Source organism: Perkinsus marinus, assembly GCF_000006405.1.
Source record: "Perkinsus marinus ATCC 50983 genomic scaffold scf_1104296940796, whole genome shotgun sequence".
In the NCBI taxonomy this organism is placed as follows: domain Eukaryota; phylum Perkinsozoa; order Perkinsida; family Perkinsidae; genus Perkinsus; species Perkinsus marinus.
Genome location: NW_003212713.1, coordinates 1 through 1,049, shown reverse-complemented (window position 1 = coordinate 1,049; position 1,049 = coordinate 1). Strand labels below are relative to the sequence as shown.

The following is a 1,049-nucleotide window of genomic DNA, read 5'->3' as shown; positions in this document are numbered from 1 at the left end:
AAGTAGTCCCAGGCTATGGACTGCATCCGATACGGTTTAGCATGAGAACACTCCCCACACAAGCACGGGGAGCACAACTTCCAGACTAGTGTTGTCCAATTACGGAGACAAGAATGCATATCCAAACACAAAGCTTCATAGATACTTGGCAGGGCTATCTGACGTTCATAATCGACTGTCGTGTCTCGGGAGTTTGAGTGGTGTTAGAGATCCGTATTTAGGTGACGGGTTGTGAGTGTGTGTACACTCATCTGTTTCAAGTTATTTGACATCCGTTCAAAAGTTTTCCCAATGCGTTTTGCTGTTTCTACTGCTGTAGTTGTTGCCAGTGCCGTTGCTGTGGCCACTGCCACTGAGGATGCTTGCTCACAGATGTGCTCGGAGGTCGATGGATGCCGCGGGTCCAAGTATGGTTCATACTGCAAGGGTTGGATGACACCTTCTATTTGCTTCGGTCTCGTCAGAAGAACTGACGGCTCCTATTGCTTCCAGCCTGGTGATGTTAGCTGCGTCGGCGAGGCCGTACCCTGTTCCATGGGTCATGTGACCACCGCTGAGCCCACTGAATCTCCTTTCACCACAGCGGTTCCCGCAACCAAGTCAGCGTCTACTACTAGTGCTTCTATTGCGACTACCGCTACTGAGGTTAATACCACGGCTGCTCCAACGACTACCGCTCAGGCCGTGACAACCACCCCTGTGGAGACCACCACTAACACCGTCGGTCCTATCACTACGACTACTGCTACCACAACTAGAGTGACAACTACGACTACTGCTACCACAACTAGAGCGACCACTACGACTACTGCCACCACTCCTAAAGCCACCACTACGACTACTACCACAACTAGAGCAACCACTACGACTACGACGACCACTAAAGCGACCACTACTACTGCTGCTTCTCCTGCATTCGGTGGTCATTACTGCGGTAGCATGATGGGCCAGAGTTTCACTGTTGACTTTGCCTCTAATGGCCGCGCTACATCAATGTGATGGGTATGTCTGCTGGCGCTGATACACCGTTGATGGTGATGATATCGAGT

The 1,049-nt window shown here is 51.1% G+C and overlaps 1 protein-coding gene across 1 annotated transcript; it reads left to right on the top strand.

Moving 5' to 3' along the window:
• Positions 1-291: 291 nt before the first annotated feature.
• On the top strand, positions 292-999 carry Pmar_PMAR026152 (merozoite surface protein 2, putative; the record flags this gene model as incomplete). The annotated part of the gene is made up of 1 exon (XM_002781991.1): positions 292-999. One exon carries the CDS (start codon positions 292-294, stop codon positions 997-999), a length of 708 nt encoding a protein of 235 aa, XP_002782037.1.
• Positions 1,000-1,049: the final 50 nt, after the last annotated feature.